Raw genomic sequence first — 23,463 nt, 5'->3', positions numbered from 1 at the left:
AGGCCATGCAGGGCCGCCCAAGATGGATGGGTCATGGTGGAGAGTTCTGACAAAACATGGTCCACTGGAGAAGGGGATGGCAAACCACTTCGGTGTTCTTGCTTTGAGAACCCCATGAACAGTATGAAAAGGCAAAAAGATAGGACACTGGAAGATAAGCTTCCCAGGTCGGTAGGTGTCTAGGGAGGGAGGCACTGATCACTCCTTAGGTGTAGATTGCCTAGTCCAACCTTATATTTGCTTACTAAAGAGTTCTGGTCCCAATTCCAATGTCAGGGTGTACGTGTGCATTGAGTTCCCCACACCACCAAGCAGTTCTCAAACACCAGCTGGGTGTCTGCAATTTGACTGAATTCTGACTCTGTACCTGGAGATAGTGTCAGATTTCAGAGGTTAAGAGCTCAGTCTTATACCTCTCCATCCCCAACTTCAAGATATTGTTTAATTGTTTAGTTGTGTCTGACTCTTTTTGTGACCCCATGGGCTGTAGTCCAGCAGGCTCCTCTGTCCATGAGATTTCTAGGCAAGAACACTGGAGTGGGTTTCCATTTCCTTCTCCAGGGGATCTTGCCGACCCAGAGATCAAATCCACATCTCCTGCATTGGCAGGTAGATTCTTAACCACTGAGCCACCAGGGAAACTCCCAACTTCAGATGCCAGTTTCAAGTCCAGGTTATCACCTGTGCCTTGGACCAACTAGTTATAGATTGGAGGTTCCAGCAACCCACTCCCTGGGTTTGGTTCACTTACTAGAGGAGCTAACAAAACTCATAGGAACATTTTACTTACTGGATTACTGGTTTATTATAAAACAATATAACTCAGTAACAGCCAGGCAGAAGAGATGAACAGGGCAAGGCATAGGGAAAGGGCACAGTTTACATGCCCTCGCTGAACTTCCACATATTCTTGCCCACCACTGTCCCTGAATTTCTACATTTTCACACAATCAGAAGCTCTCTGAACCCCATCCTTTTGGGTTTTTATGGAAGTCTCATTACATGCGCATGGTTGATTAATTCATTGGCCACCGGTGATTGATCCAACCTCCAGCCCTCCTCCCCTCCCTGGAGGTCAGGGTTGTGGGACTGAAAGTTCCAACCCTCTAATCACATGGTTGGCTCTGGAAACCAGCCTCCATCCTTAGGTGTAGTACATAAGTTACCTCATTAACACAGCAAGAGATGTCTTGATCACCCTCATCACAGGATATTCCAAGAGTTTTAGAGATCTGTGCCAGAAACAGGAAGAAGACTAAACATATATTTATTATAAATCACAATATCACACTTATTCTCCATCATCATTGTTACTATGAGCAGATGGATTCTGAGTACAAAGTGCTCTGAGAAACACTAGGGAAGTGCTGGCACAAGAAAGGCCATGTGAAGACACAGTGAGAAGGTGGCCATCTGCAAGCCAAGGAGAGAGGCAGGAAACACTTGCTGACATCTTGATCTTGGCCTATTAGCAAACAGAACTGTGAGAAAATAAATTTCTGTTGCTTAAGCCACCCAGTCTGTGGTAATTTGTTTTGACAGCCTTAGCAAACTAATACAGATAGTACCCTCATGAACCCCCAAAAGAGCAGGTGGGGAGGGACTTCCCTGGTGGTATAGTGGTTGACAATTTAACTTCCAATGCAGGGTCCAATCTCTGGTCAGGGAACTAGATCCCACATGCCAGAGGGAAACTAAGCCTACAAGTTGCAATGAAGATTCCTCAAGGCTAAGACTACCAAAAATAAATAAATAAATATTTTTCAAAAAGCAAGTGGGGAAAAAAATCATATTGCAATACCTGTACAGTGAATCTGTGCATCTGTGAAGAAGGAAGCCAAGCGAAGTAACTGGACATCTGAAGTCACATGAAAACAAGAGAACACCAAAGCAGATATTCACCGGAAAACACAATGGGCCAAAATGAGAACAAAAACTGAAACAGGATGCAGCTTTGTCCACACCAATGGGAGTGAAGTGCAAGTGGTCCATGAAGGAAGCTCCGAAGGGGCTCGTGAAGTCCTGTCTGTGAGAGCTCTCAAAGTAGACAGCCCAAATTTTTTTTCTAGGAGAAAGTTCCTCCCTGAGGAGAAAACACAAAGAATGGAATCATTAAGTGTCAGAAAACCATTGTGTGTGTGTGTGTGTGTGTGTGTGTGTAAACATATATGTGTGTATGTATATATCATATGTTGTTGTTTAGTTGCTAAGTCATGTCCAACTCTTTGTGACTCCATGAACTGCAGCATGCCAGGCTTCCCTGTTCTCCAGTATCTCCCAGAGTTTGCTCAAATTCATGTCCATTGAATTGGTGATTCCATCTAACCATCTCATCCTTGGCCGTTCCCTTCTCGTGCCCTCAATCTTTCCTGAATCATGGTCTTTTCCAGTGAGTCAGCTCTTCACATCAGGTGGCCAAAGTATGACCCAGGAGAAATATCAACAACCTCAGATATGCAGATGATATCACTCTAATGGCAGAAAGTGAAGAGGAACTAGAGAGCCGTAAAAGAAGAAAGTGGGAAAAAGCTAGCTTAAAAAAAACTAAGATCATGGCATCTGGTCCTATCACTTCATACAAATAGAATGGGAAAAAGTGGAAGCTGTGACGGATTTTATTTTCTTGAGCTCCAGAATCACTGCGGATGGTGACTGTGGCCATAAAATTAAAAGACACTTGCTCCTTGGAAGGAAAGCTATGACAAACCCAGACAGTGTATTAAAAAGCAGAGATATTACTTTGCTGCCAAAGGTCCTTATAGTCAAAGCTGTAGTTTTTCCAGTAGTCATGTACAGTTGTGAGAGCTGGACCATGAAGAAGGCTGAGCGTCAAAGAACTGATGCTTTCAAACTGTGGTTCTGGAGAAGACTCTTGAGAGTCCCTTGGACTGCAAGTAGATCAAACCAGTCAATCCTAAAGGAAATCAACCCTGAATATTCACTGGAAGGACTGATGCTGAAGCTCTAATACTTTGGCTACCTGATGTGAACAGCAGCTGACTCATTGGGAAAGACTCTGATTCTGGGAAAGACTGAGGGCAAAAGGAGAAGGGGGTGACAGAGGATGAGATGGTTAGATAACATCACTGAGTCAATGGACATGAACTTGAGCAAACTCCGGGAGATAGTGAAGGACAGGGAGCCTGGAGTGCTGTAGTCTATGGGGTCCCAAAGAGTTGGACATGACTGAGGGACTGAACAACAAGAACAGATAGAACTGGAGTTGCAATTAAATTTCAATATTAGAAGAAACAATGAATGAACAGTTTCCAAAGATGATGACATCCACTGACTCAAATCATCTAACCTAGACCTATTATGGAAAAACTGCATAAAATCGAAGACAATAAGAAAATCTTAAAAAAATAAACAAAAAGATAAATTACATTCATATTAGGCAATAGACTAACAGTTGACTTTTCACAGAAGCAATGAAAGTTAGGAGAGTGGAGTGATGGCTGAAATAAGATAATAATGAGATATAGGGAAAATAATCCCAGATAGTAGTGCTGAGAAACAAGAATGAATGAAAAGCAATTTAGGAATTACAGGGGCAAATGTAAATGAACACTGACTATAAAAAATTGTTATGTCTAGAAGGTTAAAAAAAGATAATAAAATGCAAGATAGCAATAATCTACATAGGGATATGGGTAGATAAATGTAGCTAAAGTACTCTATGTATGGTCTGTTGTCACATGAATGAATAAAGATATGGTGTTAGACTTTTATAGGTTTAAATATTCATGTTATTTTCTTAAGTAGACCTTAAAGTACAGAAATAGTATGTAGAATTTCCAATAATAGGGATAAAAAACAATGATAATTTTCAAAATCATGAAGAAAACAAAGAGGAAAAAAGAATATAGAATCAGCAAGATAAACAGAAAAGAACAAAGTTAATATGGCAGATTTAAAGATAAATATATCAGTAATTATACTGAATAAACTGGATCTAATACTCTATTGAAAAGACAAAGATCACTTTGATGTTTGACAGAAAACAATAAAATTCTGTAAAGCAATTATCCTTCCATTAAAAATAAATACATAAAAAAATTCAAAGAAAGTCACATTGAATTTAAAGAATGCAACTATATTGTGTTTATATAAACACATCTATAACTTAAGGGCACAAAAAATTGAAATTAAATTAAATTGTATCATGCAAACAATAAACATGAAAGTTCATGTAACTATACTACTAGCAGACAACCTCAACTTTAAGACAAGATGCATTATTAGAGATACCTGTTTGAAGATCTTGTCTGATGTAGTTATCTTGCAAGAGTGTTATTTTTTCTCATGCTCCCCTCCTCTAATATCCAGACCATAAATTATAATCAAATGTCAGCATATTCTGAAAGTCAAACCTAATATCAAAAACATTGTCTAAGGATAATGTAGGGAATACATGAAGAAATACTTTTACTAGTAGACACAACAGTGATTCCACTACAATGCAAAGTGGGACTTATTGCTATCGTTTAATCACTAAGTTGTGTCTGACTCTTTGGCAACCCCATGGACTGTAGCCTGCCAGGGTCCTCTGTCCATGGGATTTCCCAAGCAAGAATACTGGAGTGGGTTGCCATTTCCTTCTCCAGGGGATCTTTTCGACCCAGAGTTCAAACCCACGTCTCCCTCACTGGCAAGCAGATTCTTTACCACGGAGCCGCCAAGGAAGCCCAAAGTAAGACTATAACTTGGCAATTTAGAGCTCCTCATGACCCTGGACAACAGACCAAAGACAGGGGCGGGAAAGGAAGAAGGGTATAGGTTGGTGTTTGCCAGGCTGGTTGATCCTGGCTCTGAAGGGAAAGACAGATTTGAAATTTCCAAATGGAACATGGATAGAACCCAAAGATTCCCTGGGTCAACTCCTACTTCTATTGTTTCCAGTAGTAAAAGTTAATAGAAGACTATAATAATAAGGATTCAGATCCTTTATGAGAGGTTTGGGTGTGGGAATTTCCCTGGTGGTCCAGTGGCTAAGACTCCTCAGTCCCAATGCAGGGGGACTGGGTTCCATCCTTGGTCAGGGAACTAGATCCTACATGCCACAACTAAGAGTTCACCTGCCACAACTAAAGATCCTGCATGCTGCAACAAAGATCGAAGATCCTAAGACGTGGCACAGCCAAATAAATAAATAATTAGATAAATACATTTTTTAAAAGGGAATGTGTCACAACTATCATTTACAGAGAAGACTGGAGCATCTGTCTAATTTATATATAGCTATCTGTTGTAACTGTGGGGAGGGCTTCCCTGGTAACTCAGCTGGTAAAGAATCCACCTGCAGTGTGGGAGACCTGGGTTTGATCCCTGGGTTGGGAAGAACCCTTGGAGGAGAGCATAGCAACCCACTCCAGTATTCTAGGCTGGAGAAGCCCCACGGGCAGAGAAGCTTGATGGGCTACAGTCCACAGGGTCACAAAAAGTCGGACACGACTGAGCAACTAAGCACAGTGCATGATTGTGGTGGCTCAGCAGTGAAGAATCCACCTGCCAATACAGGAGACGTGAGTTAGATCCGTGGGTCAGGAAGATCCCCTGGAGAAGGAAATGGTTACCTACTCCAGTATTTTCCCCTGGGAAATCCCATGGACAGAGGAGCTACATGGGGTACAGTGCATGGAGGGGTCGCAAAAGAGTTCGACAAGACTTAGCGACTGAACAACAACAATATATTATGATTACATTTCTTTTTTACTCTCCTTTTTCTTCTATGTAAGTTGTTACAACTTACACAAAATTTACAGAACGTCTACAAAGAGATCCTGACAGATATAGAGGAGGTAGACACATTACCCAGCGCATTTTCGGTTGAATGAGAAATGGCTATATTAAGTGAAGTTTTCATTTTCAGCTGTGGGAAGAATTATGCATGATTACCAGGATGCCATCTTGTAAACACTGGCCACTTGTTTGGCTGCCCAGTTCATGTACCCACTTGCTCTGATGGGAAACATCCATCTTTAAGAAGTAGGGGCTGATTCTCACAAACTGAAAATGTGTCTCAGCCTCCACAGCAGCTAATGCACAGGTAAGGAACCTAGGATTCGACATTTAAACATCTCCCTCAAAACAGCAAGCGCTTGGTACAGAGGAACAAGGGCTGTGAAAATTCCATCTGGGTGATGGGTAACCTGCGGTACCCAGGTAGCAGCAGCAGGAACACCCAGAGCCCAGCATCCATGGTGTCCGTAGTATATGCTGCAGATTCTGTATACAGCAGCACCAGTGGCGACCTCACTACACAAGTTCTGTATTATCATTTAGAGCATTGTTTCTGGCTCTGTATCTCTGTTCTTCAGCATTCTAAGATTTTCCATGAGCAACTCAATGTCATCTGAATGAATTCCTTATCTATTCCAGTTAATAAAATGTAGAACATATTTACTGTAAATGGTATGTTTCCATTAACATTATAGAAATAAAACAAAGATGGCTATGGAAAAATTTTTTGTGGGTGACAATTGACTATAACTTTCTTCTCCTGATTTCTGGACAGACTGAGTAATATAGCAGTTTTGTTCGTAATGCTTTATTCAAAGTGGCAGCCTGAACTAGGAGTTAAAATGCACATTCTAATACTTCATTCAAACCCTAGATACTGGGACATATACCAGCAGAGGAATGGGTCTGCAGAGTCTCTCTGCATAGGGAATCACAGCCTGCCCCAGGAAATATGAGAAATTCAGAGTCAAATTAAGGGAGGCAATTTATGTGCTTTAACACATTTCACCAAGGTAATAAATCTTTTATAACACACAAGCACCAGGATGAAAACAGGAAGCAGAAATAATCCTCAAAATTCAACTCTCCAATCTGTAATAATGGGAAAATCTGGTTAAAAAGTCCTGCTCAAAATCCACCATGATCAGGTCTACATCATAAAGTAAGAAAATAAAAAGGTGTAATAGTGTGAGATGGGTATATACTTTATCTGCACATTGTAGAAGGTCAAAAGAATCTAACACTTTATAATCAATACCTGAATAAAATATGTCAAGACTTGGACTTCCCTGGTGATCCAGGGGTTAAGACCTGGGTAAGACCCCCTGCCAATGCAGGGGACCCAGGTTCGATCCCTGATTGGGAGATTCCACATGCTTTGGAGCAATTAAGCCTGTGCACCACAACTACTAAACCTGCACTCTAGAACATGTTCTCCTCAGTAAGTGAAGCCACCACAGTGAGAAGTCCAAGCACCACAAATGGAGAGTAGCCCCTGCTTGCTGCAACTAGAGAAAGCCCCATGCAACAGAAAATACCCAGAACAGCGAAAAATAAATAAAAATAAATAAAATTTCAAAATGTCAGACTTTCAGATATTACTAGAATATTTTAAGGAATATATGTTTTATGTACATTATAAAAATATTAGAGTAAGGATGAACAGCTGTCAAAGAAATTTCAAGACATACATATGTTAATGAATATCTACTCAGTGTTAATTGTGCACTAGTTTGGAATATCTACATTTATATTTATTTATTTGGCTGCACCAGGTCTTAGTTGTAGCACAGGGGCCCTTTAGTTGCAGTATGTGAAATCTAGTTCCCTGACCAGGGATTGAACCTGGGTCTCATGCATTGGGAGCACAGGGTCTTAGCGACTAAACCACCAGGGAAGTCCCAGGCATACTCTGTATTTAAATTTAATAATCCCAGTGAGACTTTTACTGGATTTAAAAAATTTCTAAATTCTAATGAAGAAATATTTGTCTTTATTTTCAAATAAAAACTATGTTTATATGTATTTTAATTTACAAATAATGTTACTGAAAAGTATAAATCAAAGGTTGCTGGTAAACAGATCTGAGGTTATGAGCATTTAACATATGATAGATAGTATTTTAATTCAGAAGATGAATAGTTTAATAATTGTTTCTGGTATAACTGATTTTATTTCTGCATGTAAACAAAGGTGACATACTACGTCACACCATATAATCAATCCAGATGGATCAAATGTTAAACCTGTGTGTATGTGTGTTCAGTCGCTAAATCGTGTTTGACTCTTTGCAACCCCATGGGGACTGCAGCGTGCCAGGCTTCCCTGTCCTTCACTGTCTCCCAGAGTTTGCTCAAACTCATGTCCACTGTGTGTGTACATACCTACATAAAACATATATGAAAAACTTCACTTTTTTCCTTTATCCTCTTGCCCTCTGAAATTTTCTATAAGTAATACTTTTCTAAGAAACACATTTGGAAATATTTTGGGAAACCTACTTTATTTTTATTTTTGGGGGGGAACCTTACCTTATAGAAATAAAATAAATAGACAAGAATATAATATGTGACTGTTTATTGCAGCACTAATTTTAAATGGAAAAGAGACAATCTGAAATATCACAACTGGGGAAATACTGCAGTTGAATAGGTATCAGTACAAGCAGAGTGTGGAATATACTCCAACCATTAAAACAACTAAGTTCAGTCATCATTTACTGACTCAAAAAAAAATCCAAAATGTACAGTTGTATGTAAAAAAGAAAATTACAGAGAAATGCATAAAGTATCATCCACTTTTTGGGCAAAAAATATACTAAAATAATTTGTGTTAATGTTTAAGCATGAAGAAATATACGCGGGAGATACATGAGGTGCAGACATTACTCAAAAGGAAATGGACACAGAAGGAGGGAGTGAGGAATGGAGAGAAGCAGAGATACTAAGTTTTTTTTTTTTTATTGGCATTGTTTCATTGGTTTCGGTGCAAATGCATTACTTCTGTAATTTTACTAATAGAAGAGGAACTAATAGATCACTTAAAATACGCACACTAAAGAATATAAAATTTCACTTACTTTACATTTTTTGTTGTTGTTTAGTCACTCAGTTGTGTCAGACTCTTGGCTAACTTTTGGATTGTAGCCCCAGGCTCCTCTGTCCATGGGATTTCCCAGGCAGGAATACTGGAGTGGGTTGCCATTTCCTTCTCCAGAGGATGTTCCTGGCCCAGGGATCGAACCCGAGTCTCCTGCTTGGTAGGCAGATTCTTTACCACTGAGCTACCAAGAAGCAAACCCCAGGTCTCATTTTACTGTAATGCCAAACATTAGAACAAAATAGCCTCGTCTTAATTCTCCCATCTGCATGTATGTTGCTCACTCTATTTATCTCAAATTGATTATGAAATATTGTACTTCATGCCTGGTAAAAATAAAGTAGCTCAATGTTTTTTCCTCTAATGTGGGACCTTAGAAAAAAAGAGAGTGGGGCATGAAAGGACAGACTTGTAGTAACTTTGGACATGGATTTTCCTTCCACAGAATGGTACCATCCAAATGTAGGGAGCTGCTTGTTGAGCGTGAAAACTGAAGCACAGCAAAGACTCATCTCAAAAGACTAACCTAACCTTGGGGTGGGTGTTGTGTCTGACTCTTTGGGATCCATTGGACTCTTGCCCTTCAGGCTCCTCCATCCATGGGATTTCCCAGGCAAGAATACTGGAGTGGGCTGCCATTTCCTCCTCCAGGGGGATCTTCCTGACATAGGGATTGAACCCTATGGTCTATGGTCTCCTGCATTGCAGGCAGATTCTTTACCACTGAGCCACTGGGAAAGCTTTCAACCTAGCCCTATAAAAAGCTAAATTATGGGATACTTTTTTTAAACTTCAGAATTTCTTAAGAAAATTTAATAGGCTTCCACACTATAGTGGCAGAGGTGAGTAGTTCCAACAGAAACAGTATGACCTACAAAGGGTGAAATATTTACTTTCTTGCCCTTTACATGAAGTTTGCTGACTCTTAGTCTAAAACACTGGAGAAGGCAATGGCACCCCACTCCAGTACTCTTGTCTGGAAAATCCCATGGGCGGAGGAGCCTGGTAGGCTGCGGTCAATGGGGTCGCTAAGAGTTAGACAGGACTGAGCGACTTCACTTTCACTTTTCACTTTCATGGATTGGGGAAGGAAATGGCAACCCACTCCAGTGTTCTTGCCTGGAGAATCCCAGGGACGGGGGAGCCTGGTGGGCTGCCGTCTATGGGGTCGCAGAGAGTCAGACACGACTGAAGCAACTTAGCAGCAGCAGTCTAAAACACAATACAAAATTCTAGTGATGTATTTGCTAAGCTAGTGCAAAATAGTGGTGACCTGGTTTTCTTCTGAATAGGTTAACTCTTTAAATTGTGTGTGTATATGTATGTATGTGTGTGTATATATATATATATATATATATATATAAGAATGTGATTACAATGTATAAAATATCCTATTTTTTAACTGACATGATGCCAAGAATAAAAAAATATTTTCCACATCTAAGAAATGATGGGCAAATTATCTTGTTTTTTATTATTCCCTTGCCCTCCCCGCCCCCAAATTTCCTTGAGGCTAAGAGATTTGCACTATAAAAAAACTCCTCTTAAAAAAAAAGACAAAAAACTCTTGTGAGCCTTTTGCAGTCACTGTCCAGAACAAAAATAACTTGAGTCACTTGCTACTTGGACAGTCAATGTATCTTCTTTGGTCCACATGATGTTTTAAAAAACAAAAACAAAAACCCCTCAGCTGCCATTTAAAAAATCAAGGGCTATCACACCCTGAAAAAAAGGTAGATTTCCAGATTGCCCCCAAAAGTCAGAAGAGCTGGCAAAACAATGGCTGTATTTTCTTATAGCACTTTTTAGCTAGAACTGGACACTGTGGAGCCTCTTCAGTTACTGTCACAACCCAAGTTCATTCTTGTTACTCATTTAATAGATACCAGTGGTAAAGAATCAGCCTGCCAATGCAGGAGACACGGGTTCAATCCCTTGGTCAGGAAGACCCCTGGAGAAGCAAATGTTAATCCACTCCAGTATTCTTGGCTGGGAAATCCCATGGATAAGAGGAGCCTGGCGGGCTAGTCCATGGGGTCTCAGTCAGATACGACCTAGAGACTGAACGACAAAAGTTTACTTTTTCTTAGTATGCTTGTATACATCTTCACAGATCACCCTGATAAAATAACTTGTGTCCTCCTAATTCATTCCTAACATTAGGATTATGTTAAAGTGTGTTATGTCTACTTCTATATAACAAATAGCTCCTTGCTCAAGCTTTGCCTCTTCTCAAGACAAAACATTCTGTAAGTATGGATGGTGATAGATATTAACTAGACTTATTATGGTGTTCATTTTCCAATATACAGGCTTCCCTGGTGGCTCAGACAGTAAAGAATCTGCCTGCAACTTGTGAGACGAAGGTTTGATCTCTGGGTCAGGAAGATCCCCTGGAAAAGGGAATAGTTACTCATTCCAGTATTCTTGCCTGGGCAATCATGTGGATAGAGGAGCCCGGAGGCCTACAGCCCATGGGATTGCAAAGAGTGGGACATGTCTGACCAACTAACACACTTTTCCCAATATATACAAATATTAGATCACTATGTTGTACACCTGAAACTAATGTAATGTTGATGTCATTTATACCCCAATTTTTTACAAAGAGTTGGTCCTGAAAAGAAACTGGGTTTGATTATTCATTAGTAATGGCTGCTATGCTGTTGTTGTTTAGTTGCTCAGTCGTGTCCAACTCTTTGTGACACCACAGAGTGTAGCCTGCCAGATTCCTCTGTCCATGGATTTCCCAGGTAAGGATACCGGAGTGGGTTGCCTTTTCCTTCTCCAAGGGATCTTCCCAACCCAGGGGCTGAACCTTCGTCTCCCGCACTACACGTAGATCCTTCACCACTGAGTCACCAAGGAAGATACTATAACTCACACTAAATTTCCCCTTTTACCTCTTTATAAGAGTTCCCCAAGAGTTCTAATTCTGTGTCAATACTGGTAATTTTTATTTTTGTAAAAAATTTTGTTTAGGTTTTCAAATGTATTAGAAGCACTGTATTCAGTATAACATCTAAAACTGGTAACTGTAAAGTTTCTCTTTATGTGTATGCATATCTTATTTTCAAACATATTGCTGCTTGTCTTTTCATACTTTTTCACTAGTGTCAGCAATGTTTGTCTATATTATAGTCTGTCTTTACATTAGGTATTTTATAATATAGTAGAAAGGATACCAGTCTGAATACACAGCCTTTCCTACTCATTATACATGTTACTTTCTGCACCAACGCCCGGGAGTAATTCATGTTCCACAGGAAGTAAATGATAGAAAATTTCTTAATTCATTACCCTCAATGGGTCCTTCTTCAATTATATATCCTGTCTGATGTTGAATATGGTCTGTAGAAACAGTTGCTTTTCGACAAATAATACTAATAAAGTGATAATGATGAATACAATTAACAACAAACAGTCTGTATTATAGGACAGGCACAATTCTAAGCACTTGGTGTGTCTTTATTTGATCCTCACACAGAATTCTGAGGTAGGTATTATAATTATTCCCATTTTTATCATTTTACCAAGAAATATATGTATAGAAACAGAAAAATGCTCAGGAAGAATAAATACTAAACAGATAAAGACTATCCTTTAGGAAGCGATATGTGAACAAGGATAGTGGTCAAAGGTCTTATTTGTAATGTTTCAATCTATTATAGGGAAAATATACTTACGCATTATTTCAGCAATTAAAATAAGACATAACACAAAAATATGCCTAGGGAGAATGCTCACCAGGACACTGTATTAATGGCAAAAACTGGAGGAAATGACAATGTCTATCAATAGGGACTTGATGAAATGATATAGCAACACAAGGAAACACTGAAAGGATAGTAAAGGATCTCTATTTACTGAGTGGTAAGTTATTCATGAATGTTTTACAAGAAAAGTCTTAAGTTTTGTAAAGAGTAAAAAGAGTAAGCCATCTTCAAAAATAAAGAGGTCATTTCTCTTGGGTATTAAAAATATCTTAAAAATAAAAGATATTTTACAAACTATGCTGTAAACAGATAAGACTTTACAGTCATGTAAATTTTAATGGATTGAAAAATTGAGAATATAACAACTACAGGAAAAATGGGGGGGAATATGAAAATTACAGGATTACATTTCTGTATGTATTCTCTGATGTTTCAGATAAGGTTAGAAAGATGCACGAAGTGCTCTTGTCATTTTGAATATTTACTAGACTGAGAAGTAGGAGGTTTTATTAAAAGGGCTTCCAAAATATATTCTACTCAGAGTATTTCTCCTACATGATTTTTCTTGGGCTGAACAAGCTGTAGTCAACAATTAAGATGTTTCTCTCTTATTTTATTCAGAGGGATTAATATTAAGATAAATTCTCTTTTGTTGAGTAGTTGATGTTAAATAGTTTTGAGCTGTAAACAGAAGTTTTTGCACACATTTTGTATATTCTATGTTTTATCACCAGTACAAATTTTGATGTTGAACCAGCTGTGAGTCATAATTAAAGGTCTTTGCACATTCCCTGTATTCATAGGCCTTCTCACTAGTATGAATTCTATGATGACTAGTAAGTTGTGAACTCTGAGAATAGGCTTTCCCACATATCTTACATTCATAGGGCTTCTCACCAGTATGAATTCTCTGATGTCGAGTAAGGTCTGAGCCAGAACGAAAAGCCTTTTCACATTCCTTACATTCGTAGGGTTTCTCACCCGTGTGGATTCTCTGATGTTTAATAAGTTGCGAGCTTTGACTAAAGGCATTCCCACATTCCTTACACTCATAGGGTTTCTCCCCTGTATGAATTCTCTGATGTTGAGTAAAGTTTGAGCCACTACTGAAGGCCTTCCCACATTCTTTACATTCATAGGGCTTCTCACCAGTGTGAATTCTCTGATGTCGAGCGAAGTTGGAGCCACTGCTGAAGGCCTTCCCGCACTCTTTACATTCATAGGGTTTCTCACCAGTGTGAATTCTGTGATGTCGGGTAAGGTCTGAGCCACAAATAAAGGTTTTTCCACATTCCTTACATTCAAAGGGTTTCTTGCCAGAATGAATTTTCTGATGATGACTGAGTCTTGAGGGATGTCTAAAGGCCTTTCCACATTCCTTACACTCATAGGGTTTCTCAACAGTATGGATGATCTGATGTGTGGTAAGTTGGGAGTCATGTCTGAAGGTTTTCCTATATTCCTTAGTTGCACAGTATTTCTCTTTACTATTATTCATGATTTGCTGTAATGTAAAGGATGGATGTTGACTAAAAGTAGGCATGCCTTCATGGGTGAATATCAGTTGACTGAAATGTCCCTCCTGAGAGCCATGTTGTTTCTCAAACTGGCCATTACAGTCCCATTCATCTCTGAAACTGGAGCACTGAAGGTCGTGTCTTGTAAGTCTGTCCATTATCTCCCACTGGGCTGACTCTATTTCATAAATTTCCTTCTTCAGAAATAATTTCTTGGTCTCACATCTTGACTCCAGGACTGAAAGAAAATATGAAAGCAATCACTCACATTTTCCTTGTTTGGAGAAATAAAACTTCAATTAAAATGAAATAAATTAAACTGAATTTTTAAAAACTGGATGAGAAAAGAAGAGTGAGGAGAGATGACATAGTAAGATAAAGATAGGAAGTAAGTCTGTGGTTTCTAAATGTTGCTATATATCAGAATTATTTAGGGGAGCTTTCTAAATACACAGATGCCTTAAACTTCCTTATTACAGGATGACTCTAATCATACATACACACGCACAAAATCTCACAGCATACACAAACACTCATATAAGAACATCCCACAGCATGAACTGTAAAATAAAGGAAATGATCATACCTATTTTTTTTTTTTTTGTAAATAGTCATTTATTTGGATTCATAGTTTTACAAAGGGAATTCTCTCCCACTTTGTAGTAGAAGAAAAATTCAGTCACATTTAGATTGTTATATAGGTCAGTCTTTTGCAGGGAGATGTTTAAGCATACAGTATATAACCTTAAAAGGCTATAAAGTTACCACAAAAAAAAAACAAAACTGCCTCATCATTCTACCTCTCTTTCTATTCTTCCTGCCCCTGTATGCTTGGATCAGAGACTGTTGCCTTATCACTCAAAAAAGTGTCAAGAATAATGGCCAGCAGCTTAGGTTGAGTGAGTAAGATTACAGCCAGAGATTAAAAGAACACACATCCATGTTGCTGTTCAGTCACTCAGTCGAGTCCAACTCTTGCAACCCCAGGGACTGCAGCCTGCCGGGCTCCTCTGAACATGGAGTTTCCTGGGCAAGAATACTGGAGTGGGATCATATCTACTTAATAAGAGTTGTTTTCCACACACACACACACACATATATATATATATTTTTGGCCACACTGCATGGCATGTGGGATCCTAGATCCCCGCCCAAGGATGGAACTCTAGGCTTAATCACTGGACCACCAGGCAAGTCCCTGTTGTCAGGATTAAATGAACATGTCTAAGGAAAAATGTCCAGGGGCTGGCAAACTATGGACTGCAGCCCTGCAATAATTTTGCTAACTGGAACACAGTCACACTTTTTTGTTTATGTATTATCTATGACTGTTTATGAGTTCTGGTTGCAACAGAGACCACATTGACTGCAAATCTAAAATATTTACTATCTAGCCCTTTAAGAAAAAGTTTGCCAGACTCTGCTTAGTTCTGTGTCGTCCACTGCAGTAGCTACTAGCACATGTGTCTATTTGAATTTAATATAATTAAAATTAAAAATTCTAATTCAGTTCCTCAATGGCACTACCCACATATCAAGTGTTCAACAGCCAAATGTGCCTAGTGTCTACCATACTGGAAATGAGAAACATAAGACACTTCCACCATCACTGAAAAATTCTAGATTAAGTAACTAGAGGCTTAGTTTCTCTTTAATCAATGATAGGGAAATAGAAGGTACCAATCCAGACAGGAGAATACCTTAAGAAAAGTCGAGTAATGAACCTAGCATGAGTTCATTATACTATATGAGTATATATGAGTTCATATGAGTTCATATATATGAGTTTATATATACTACAGGGAGGATTTTTTGTAGCTGGACATGGTATATGTTTGGGGGTCTGATGACAATACTATGCCTTGGAATTCTGTGATTCTGAACTGTGGGAAAAAAAGGAAAGGACTTGACAAGTGCACAAGCACTTAGTAGCGACAACCAACTGATAGGAAGGGTATTTGTAGGTTCAAAGATAAGGGAAAAGAATGGAATGGGAGGCAGTGTATTGCTATTGAAAGAATAGAGGTATAAGATGAATTCTGAACTCAAACTCAGTCAACTACCTGCTTTGTTTTCTTGGACACGTTAGTTCATCTTTCTGAGCCCCCAACAGTCTGTCTATATGATAGAAATAACTAACTCTTATGATCATTTTGAGGACTAAGAATAGTATATGAAAAAATATTTGGTATAAAATACATATTTAGCATCTGGGAGGTAATATTATGGAAGGAGTTCCATACAAAAATGGAAATGTTGGCAAGTGAAATGTTTTGAAGACCACACTATGGATCCAGAGAGAAAATTTCAAGTCAAAAAAGTGAAGATTAAATAAATAAAAAAAGAAAAAAAAAAAAGAAAAAAGTGAAGATCATTCTAGTACCATCTTCTTCCTCTCATGTAATTATTTAGCAAATACTGTCTAATTTTGCCCCATGTATATACTAAACTCTTCCCTTTATATACAATATAATATGTAATATGAAATAGCTCTTTCTTGGACTAGAATAGCCTCTTACCTACTTCCCCCCACTTGAGCTTTGTAATCTTGATTTTGTAATCTTGAATCCATGTCACTAGAATAGCATTATCCTGTCACTGTTCTGCTTAAAATTCTTTGATGGTTTCCTATACTACACTGCTCTCACAATAAAAGCCAAACTCCTGAATATGGTTTACAAAGCTTTGAATGATCTGGCTCCTGCCTGCCTTTCAACCAAATCTCACTCACCCTATGTTCCGTTTTGGTTTCTAAGCTTCATTCACACTGGCCCTATTTAGTAGTTCTTCAAGTGCTCCTAGCTATTAGTCTCTATCTAGACCTTTCTAGGTCCTTTTTCTTATGTTTACAGGTATTTTCTTTTACTCTTGGCCTTGATAACTATTATTCATTTTCCAAATCTCTACTTAAAGGTCATACTTTCTGAGGCCTCCTATGATCCTCTGATCAAATTACGTTGTTGTTTAGTTGCTAAGTTGTGTCTGACTCTATGTGACCCTGTGGACTATTTGTAGCCCACCAGGCTCTCCTATCCATAGGATTCTCCAGGAGAGAATACTGGAGTGGGTTGGCTTTCCTCTTCCAGGGGATCTTCCCCAGCCAGGGATCAAACCTGCATCTCTTGCATTGGCAAGTGAGCCACCAGAGAAGCCCAAATAGGCTTTGAGTCACTAGCTATTTCAGGAAAATACTGAACATCAGAGCTTAAAATAAACAGAAAATAAGAACTTAGGAGAGACAACAAAGGGGAAAAAAAAATCCCAAAATTCAGAAAACCTATGCTTCTAAAAACAATATTATATGACAATCCTATAAGAGCGTGATGCCAGGAAAAGAAATACTGAAAGAAGAATTTCTTTCTACTTTATAAAAATACAAAGATGAGAACTTAAAACCTCGCAGAAAGTATAACACAAAAAGAGAGATAAAAACTGGGGGGGGGAGCAGATACAAACTACTGTATATAAAGGAGATAACAAGATATAGCCTAGGGAACTATATTCAATATCCTGCAGTAAAGCATAATGACAAGAATATGAAAAAGAATATGTGTACATATATGTATAACTGAGTCACTTCACTGTTTACCAGAAACTAACACAACATTGTGAATCAACTACACTTCAATTGAAAAAAAAAAATTCTAGGGGTAGCACAAGAAATTTAAGATCGGAATTATGAGTGTTCAATCATTCAAAAAATTTAATTTTTTTGTGTCAGACATGATGGTAAGCACCAGACCTGAAAAGTGATCTATCAAATAGAGGAAAAGAGAAAACAATAGGGAACAAACCTTCAACAAAATAGTAGTAGAAAATTTCACCGAGTTTTAGTTTCCAGAGTGAGTGTGTGTCTAGCCAAACAAACAAACAAAAAAAATCAGTATGATACCTCAACAAGAAATATTAGAACATCACAAATAAATAATAAATGCAAAAAGCTTTCAAAGAGTTTAAATACACCACTTAAAAGAATTAAGAACCGACTCAGTCATTAAAAAGAATTCATTTGAATCAGTTCTAATGAGATGGATGAAACTGGAGCCCATTATACAGAGTGAAGTAAGCCAGAAAGATAAAGACCAATACAGTATACTAACGCATATATATGGAATTTAAAAAGATGATAATGATAACCCAATATGCAAAACAGAAAAAGGGACACAGATGTACAGAACAGAGTTTGGGACTCTGTGGGAGAAGGCGAGGGTGGGATGTTCTGAGAGAATAGCATTGAAACAAGTATACTATCAAGGGTGAAACAGATCACCAGCCCAGGTTGGATGCATGAGACAAGTGCTCAGGGCTGGTGCACTGGGAAGACCCAGAGGGATGGGATGGGGAGGGAGGTGGGAGCGGGGATCGGGATGGGGAACACATGTAAATCCATGGCTGATTCATGTCAATGTATGGCAAAAACCACTACAATACTGTAAAGTAATTAGCCTCCAACTAATAAAAATAAATGAAAAAAAAAAAAAAAAAAGAATTAAGAACCTGAATTGGTTTTGGACTTCTCAATAACACTAGATACTAGAAGATTTTAGAAAATCCTTGGAGCAATGCCTTCAAAGAGTTGAAGTCACTCTTTCAACCTAAATTGATATTTCTAGTCAAATTATCGATCAAATTATGAGGGTGAAATAAAAACATTTTTATTCACGCAGGGATTCAGAAAATATACTTTCTATTTACTTCTTTTGCAGTCTTTCCCTGGTTGCTTTTTGCTTCAGAATAGAAAGAAAACAGGGGTTCTCTGGTGGTCTAGTGGTTAAGAAACTGCCTTGCAATGCAAGGGACACAGGTTAGATCCCTGGTGTTGGAAGATCCCACATGTCCCGGAGCAACTAAGCCAGTGCACTCCAACTACTGAGTGCACTGAAGCTTGTGCCCTAAATCCGCTCAAGCCTGTGCCCTGAAGCAAGAAAACCCCTGCACCGCAACGGAGAGTAGCCCCCACTCTCAGCAACCAGAGAAAGCCTGTGCACAGCAACAAAGAACTACTACAGTCAAAAAATCAAATAAATCTTAAAAAAAAAAAATAGCAAGAAAACAAATCAAGAAAAAGGCAGGCAGGAGACCCAACAGACTAGGTATAGACAAGAATCCAAGGAATGCAAATACAGAAGAGAATCAAAATGAATTAAAAGGGAAGGAGTTAAGGGAATCAATGGGATGATCCTAAGGGAATCCACTGCATGACAATAAAGGGAAACTCTAAAATAATAGTTATGTTACACCACACCTGGGGAAGAAGAACAGAGGGTTAGAGGAGGGATGTCTCAGTTAAAAAACAAACCACAGCTACCTGATGTGTCTGAAAAGAGATTACTGACAGATAAAGAGAAAACTAATCAGTTCTCACTTAAGACAGTTTAACTTCATGGAAAAGAAAAGTTGTACAAGGAGTGAAATGTGACTACAGAGCTTGGTAACAAAAAATTTACATAGTTATTAAGCAAACCAAATAATTAAATTGTGATATACTACGTAAGGAGAATAAGGAAAGAGGGTTTAAAGTAAGACAAATCTTCAAATTCCCCAGTGAAAAGTCAATCATTACTAAAACTAGAATGAACTCTTGAAAAAAAGACTTTCAGAAGAGAAAGGACAGAAATGGTAACTGAAAGAAAAAAAAGATGATAGGGTCATGGGGTAAGAAAATTATATAGGAAATAAAATAAATGTAAGATATGAGTTCTAGAAGGAGAATATGGTGGTGATGCAGAAACAACAGTTAAGACAGATTCCCAGAGTTGAAGAAAACTTAGTAATCAGATGGTTCCTTTCTGCACTGAGCAGAATTTGAGGAGGAAAGAGTTTTAACTAGATATATCTTGGTAGAATTTCTGAGGTTCAGAGAAAAAGAAAACTCCATATAAGTAATAACCCAATGAATCAGGTTGTATCCTACTCACATGTTTGTGTTTGGTGTTGCCCCAACAGTTCTCTAAAGTTTTAAATGAGTTACCACTGTTGACGTTATCAGGAGATTTAATACAGAAATCTGGATTTCTGGCTTTCCTTGAAGGACCAGATTATCAGGCAGCATTAGCCCTGTGTTCTCATATGACAGCTGTCTCCTCGACTTAAAAACTGCTCACTCCTTTGAGAAAGGGTAGGGACTCTCTCTCATTATCTCCTAGTCCCACACGGATGCTAGGCCAGAGTTTCAGTTTCCCTGTATACCTGCAACAGTGTTTTTCTTAATTTTTCTTTCATTCCTAAAAGGTTTTTGCTGGCTATGGAATTCTGGGTTGACAGTTCTTTAGCAAACAAAATACTGTTGCACTTTTGCTGACGTCCATGGTTTATGAAGAGAAATCCAGTTGTTCCACTCATTGTTTCTCTAAAAGTAATGCATTATTTTTACGGTTCTTTCATTGTCTATGGTCTTTTTGGGACTTCAATGATATAAATATGAAAACTCTGCTGTTATCCCACAGGATGTCCCTGAGTCATTCTTTTTCCTTTTTTTCCGGCAGCACTGTGCTGCTTGTGGAATGGTAGGTCCCTAACCAGGGATTGTACCTGGGTCCTCCGCAGTGAGAGCACCCACTACTAATCGCAACTACTGGATTGCCAAGGAATTCCCCTTGAGTCATTCTTTTTAAAGTTTAGATCTTTTTTCTGTTATTCATATTGGCTAATTTCTTTTGGTCTTCCTTCAAGTTCGCTAATTTTCCTCTGTTATCTCCATTCTCCTGTTGAGTCTATCCAGTAAGTTTCAAAATTTTAGGCCACTGTATTTTTCAGTTGTAAACTTTTGTTTCTTTTTATATCTTTATATTTTTAACATTTATTTATTTTTGGCTGTGCTGGCTCTCTGTTGTTGCTCATGAGCTTTTGCTAGTTGCGGTGTAAGGGCTTCTCATCGGGTGGCTTCTCCTGTTGCAGCGCACAGGCTCGTGGCCTCCAGAGTGCAGGCTCATCAGTTGTTGGCACACGGGCTCGGCTGTCCCAGGGCATGTGGGATCCTCCTGGACCACGGATCTAACTGGTGTTGCTTACACTGCAAGGCAGATTCTTAACCTCCACCACCAGGGAAACCCTATATTTCCTTAAATTTATCTTTTTTTTTTTTTTGCTATTGAGTTATATGGGTTCTGTATATATATTTTAGATATTAACTCCCTGTTAGATACATGATTTGCAAATATTTGCTCTCACTCAGTAGGCTGCCTTTTTATTTTGCTTATTGCTTCCTTTTCCATACAGATTTTTAGTTTGATGTCATCCTATTTATTTTTGCTTTTGTTGTCTTGGCTTTGGTATCATATCCAAAAAACTACAAGACTGATGTCAAGGAGCTTTCCCTCTGTTTTCTTCTAGAAGTTTTATGGCTTCAGGTCTCATATTCAAGTCTTTAATCCATATTGAGTTATTTCTGTGTAAGGTGTAACACAGTAGTCCAGGTTTTTCAACAGCACTTATTGAAGAGATAGTCCTTTGCTCACTGTATGTTTGGAAAGCAGTTATCCTCCAAATAAGAAAAAGTTACAAAAAATAAACCTGACTGGGCTCTCTGAAAAAAAAAATCTTTCACTGTAAATCTTTCCCTAAAATGTTCAAAAGTAAAGTGACAATTGATGGAACTAAAAAAAAAAAGAAAAAAAAGAGTAGAGTAAGCTGAGACCCAGCAATTATATTCTTAGGCATACTTCCTAGCCAATATCTTATGTATGCAAATTTAGGTATTTACATATTATTATCTTAGAATTTTGTTAATTATGTGATACATATATCCTGTTGTACATGTACTATATTTTCTAAATAACTATACTATTTTTTTAAAATAAAAAACTTTGTGGATAAGTTGAAGAGTCAAAAGGTCATAACTGAAGACTATTAGTGAATCAATACAAATCAATGCAAGGAATTCTTTTTTTTTGCTCTCATCTTTGCATTTTTTTACATTTTGATTTTATTGGCATATAGTTGATTTACAATGTTGTGTTAATTTCAGGTGTACAGCAAAGTGACTCAGCAAAATGTATACATAGATGTATGTATACATCTATTTATTCTTTTTTAGATTCTTTTCTTATATAGGTTGTTACATAATACTGAGTATACTTCCCTGGGCTATACAGTGGGTCCTTGTTGGTTATCTATCTTATGTAGAGTAGTATCAAAGTAAGGAATCCTATGTAAAGGCAGCATAAATAGAAAAAGAGATGAAGAATTTAAAACATCAGAGGTTAAAAAAAAATAAATCAGAGGTGATCCAGATGTTTTATTTCTGTTAAGTAGGAGCTCAAGAGAGAAAAGAGGAAATGGTAGCAAGGTAATGTTTAAAGAGATGACTGCCAAGGATTTCCTCTCACCAGAAAAAGATATAAATTCTTGGATTTAAAAATACAACCAGAAACAAAATATGGAGAAATAAAAGTAACCACACCTGAATGTATTACAGTAAAAATTTAGCCCCTTAGAGGAAAAGTTTATAAAGGAAAAACAATCAAACATCAAGAAGAAAACATAAAAGAGTATCTTCACAGTAATCAAAATTTTCTTAAACAGGACAAAAGGTACAGATAGTGTGATTCTGTTTATGTATTATAAATCAGATTCAAAGATAGGCCAAGGAAGAATTTCCTACATAAGACCAAATAAGTGTGAAGCCCAAAACAGAAGACTGATAAATCTGACCAAGAACCTCTGTTCACAAAAAGAAACCATAAAGAGCACTAAAAGATAACTTAGAGTGAAGAAGACACTAGCAATTTTTAGAACATGGAATATACTCAATAAGCAAAATATATAAAGAACTCTTACACATCATTAAAAACACAGGGAATCCAAAGAAAAACAGGTAAGAAAGACTTGAACAGGCAATTAGCTAAAGAAGAATTTCAAAAAAAACAACGATATGAAAATGTCTTCAAGTGCATCAGTAAAAAGGGAAATGCAAACTAAAACCACACTGAAGAATCACTATATATACTCAGCAATTGATAAAAATCTAAGTTTGACAATATGTTAGGAAGCATGTGCAACAATGGAAGCTCCTATTTACTGCTGGTAGGACTGTAATCTAGTATAAGCATTAAAGAAAAGTGGAGAACTTCCCTGGTGGCACAGTGGATAGGAATCCACTTGCCAATGCAGGGGACATGGGTTTAATCCCTGGTCAGGGAAGATTCCACACGCTGTGGAAAAGCTAAGCCCATGCGTCACAACTACTGAGCCTGTGCTCAAAGGGCCCAGGAGCTGCAGCTACTTAAGCCCATGCTCTCTAGAAGCCACTGCAATGAGAAGCTCACATAACACAATGAAAAGTAGCTCCTGCTCACCACAACTGCAGAAAGCCTGCACAAAGCAATGAAGACCCAGCACAGGCAAAAATAAATAAAAGTATTAAAACAAAACAAAACCTGAGAACTTAA

General features: G+C 38.1%; 1 protein-coding gene across 4 annotated transcripts in view; it reads right to left on the bottom strand.

Moving 5' to 3' along the window:
- Nucleotides 1-8,144: 8,144 nt before the first annotated feature.
- The window catches only part of ZNF566 (zinc finger protein 566), a 32,164-nt gene continuing 16,845 nt past the window's right edge, over nucleotides 8,145-23,463 (bottom strand). For 2 of the 4 annotated variants that reach the window (XM_061139159.1, XM_061139157.1), the window contains exon 5: nucleotides 8,151-14,312. In XM_061139159.1, coding sequence (XP_060995142.1) covers nucleotides 13,285-14,312 — 1,028 coding nt within the window. In that variant the 3' untranslated portion in view covers nucleotides 8,151-13,284. Of the gene's footprint in view, nucleotides 14,313-23,463 lie in introns of all 4 variants that reach the window. The other 2 variants (XM_061139158.1, XM_061139156.1) reach the window with 2 other exon arrangements.

Source organism: Dama dama, chromosome 4, assembly GCF_033118175.1.
Source record: "Dama dama isolate Ldn47 chromosome 4, ASM3311817v1, whole genome shotgun sequence".
NCBI classification, from domain to species: Eukaryota; Metazoa; Chordata; class Mammalia; order Artiodactyla; family Cervidae; genus Dama; species Dama dama.
Note: the sequence above shows the minus strand (reverse complement) of the source record. Positions and strands in the feature narration are given on the sequence as shown.